This window comes from Buceros rhinoceros, unplaced genomic scaffold (genome assembly GCF_000710305.1).
Source record: "Buceros rhinoceros silvestris isolate BGI_N320 unplaced genomic scaffold, ASM71030v1 scaffold17939, whole genome shotgun sequence".
NCBI classification, from domain to species: Eukaryota; Metazoa; Chordata; class Aves; order Bucerotiformes; family Bucerotidae; genus Buceros; species Buceros rhinoceros.
The window spans coordinates 65145-67662 of NW_010430141.1; the positions used below are offsets into that span (position 1 = coordinate 65145).

At 39.4% G+C, this 2518-nt stretch overlaps 1 protein-coding gene across 1 annotated transcript in view; it reads right to left on the bottom strand.

The window, feature by feature from the left end:
• LOC104499426 (collagen alpha-1(XIX) chain-like) overlaps nucleotides 1-2518 on the bottom strand; it is a 47738-nt gene that overhangs the window by 13240 nt on the left and 31980 nt on the right. The window contains exons 24-25 of the mRNA XM_010142931.1: nucleotides 1485-1520; nucleotides 1292-1336 (exon numbers count right to left, since the gene is read on the bottom strand). Coding sequence (XP_010141233.1) covers nucleotides 1292-1336; nucleotides 1485-1520 — 81 coding nt within the window. The remainder of the gene's footprint in view (nucleotides 1-1291; nucleotides 1337-1484; nucleotides 1521-2518) is intronic.

Genomic DNA, 2518 nt, shown 5'->3' on the forward strand with positions numbered 1-2518 from the left:
CAAGAAAGTCTTGACTTCATGTTATTTTCTGTAATCATTGCAATCTCTCTCACAGATACAGGTCTGTAATAGCTGATCCATTGGGAGAAAAAAAAAAATCAGCTCCCCCACTGAACTCTTATACAACATGCAGATTTCTGCTGTGTATTTCACTGCTATTTCTTAGGCAGATCTCCCCTTGTTTTCAACAAAACTTTTCTTCTTCTGCCGAGTTATAAGGAAAAACTGATGGCTTTATGAAAAGTATCTGTATTCAGATACTGCATTGGGCATATTCCTAATTTTTGTGTTATAAAAGATTGTGAGATTTTAAGTTCAGACAAAAATACTTCTGGAAATTGATTTTTTTTAAAATATGTATCTATATATTTCTTTTATCTATATATGTGTGTGTGAATGCGTATTTGTTTATTTTACTCTGTACAAGGAAAGCTAGATCATTATATGTTTGTTGGTGATCTCAGACGTTAGAGCAGATTCAGACATCTGTGACCTCTCTGAGAGCAAGTAAATATCCATATTTACATCTAAAGCTCCATGTACATGTGAGTACGTATGTTACCTGTCACTGATGAGAATACACTCTCTTCTCTCATGCTCAACCTTCCCGTGTTTCACCCTGCTGAAGCAAGCTAAGGCTTGCACCTCTGTCTCTCACAGCCTCTTTCAGCTGCTCCCTGCCAGTGTGTTCCAAGGTCACGCACTCACAGGTCCACCCTCCTCCTCGGCTTATATGTATGCATACTGCACTACCTGCAGGGCGTTCAGAGAGGCGGCAATTGAGAAGGTCAAGACTGAGTGGTGTAATGCAGTACACAGGAGGGGGTACAATAAGAAGGTTTTGACATTTTATTTGTGCCCTTAAAGGCAGAAACAGAACATTGCAAAGTGTTAATTTTTGTAAGGGAAAATAGTTGTAATAAAGGTTAAAACCTCATGACTTCTTAGTGTCATAAAGCAGCGTTTGCCTTTCCAGATTACACAGGGACTTCTTGCAAAGTCTGACAGCATCACAACAGGATTAGCTACTTTCCAATTTTCAACCTGTTAATCAATTTACACTGTCCAGGTGAAATATGTTAGAAAGTCTATAAAAATGTGTCTGTCTAATGCAGAAACAACTTCAATTCTCATTCCTTAAAGTGGTGCCTAGGACTAAACCACTTAGTTGTCTAAGAGACTGCTTGAAGTTCACAGAGAATTAATTTTTCAGTTTTGCCTGTAAAATATGTGCTGATGAGGTGCTTAGAACTCAGTAAAAAGAAAAAAGTTATTAAAACAAGGGGCTTACACGTTCTCCTTTCGGTCCTCTGTCTCCTGGTCTCCCCACAGCACCCTGATTTTTGAAAAAAGATAAGTACATCATTTAAAGAGTCTTTTGTATATTCATCTGTTAGCAGAACTGAAAGCAACTGCCGAGGATTAACAGCTATGACATCTGTGAAGAGTAAAATACACTAGTATGCAAAAACATGTTTTCCTACCGGAGGACCTGGCAGTCCATCTTTTCCATTGATTCCCTATAAAAAACCAAAAAGAAACAACAAATTTGTAGTAAGTGTTCTTGTATACATAATTTTAAAAATGTAAAGGGTAAATCTCAATGTTTAGTGCAGGTATCAGCATGTATTCTGAAGCTGCAGAGGCAGCAGTTTTTTAGTTACAATGTAGAAATACAGACAGTCTTGACAGGGCAATACTGAACTGCAAGAACATTACATCTGAGCTGAGAGCAGAGCAAAAAAAAAAAAAATCTTGGGCATCAAGATGTGCATCAGCTTTAACGAGCTTTAACCCAACTTTAAATGTCAAGTTATATGAAAATTCTGCAAACGTGCAATAAGGACCTGCGCATTCACTTTTCACCGAACACAGCATTATGCAATCACAGAAGAGATCTCTCATCCTCCAGATATCAGCCCTGATGCCCTGTTACCTTTCTGTTGTTCCACAGATTATGCCTTAATAGTAAGTGGCCAGATCCATCCTTTGGTCCTTAGGACTTGTGTCACAGCACAACTTCAACCTCCTGAGCTAAAGATATTTCCTTCCTAAAAGAGGGTGGTCTCATTCATTCCATCTGCTGGAAACGGTCCCAGGCCCATCTTAGCCCCCAAACATGGATGTGGCATTATCTGAGAGTCCTAATTAGCATGGGCCGAAATAATACCAGAGAATATGTTAACAACTGCACAATGCCAGAGAATTTACAAGGATACACACGGACCTGCATATGCAGCAGACTCGTTGCTATTTCACCAAGTGAGAAAGAAGGACTTGCGTGAGCAAAGACACCAGGAATATTTCCTTCCCTCTCACACTGTAAACTGGAGTTTTGCACAGATTAGGCACCTTGGGACAATTTGCTGCTTAAGCTATAGAAATTTTCTCTACTTTCAAGACAGAAGTGTAATGTGGAGACATGCTGACAAACTGAAATTGTCTGCTTCTCATGCTTGGCCCCAAAATACTGGTCTTCAGTGGAGATAATGAGTTCTGCACTGTTCTAGCTGAACCG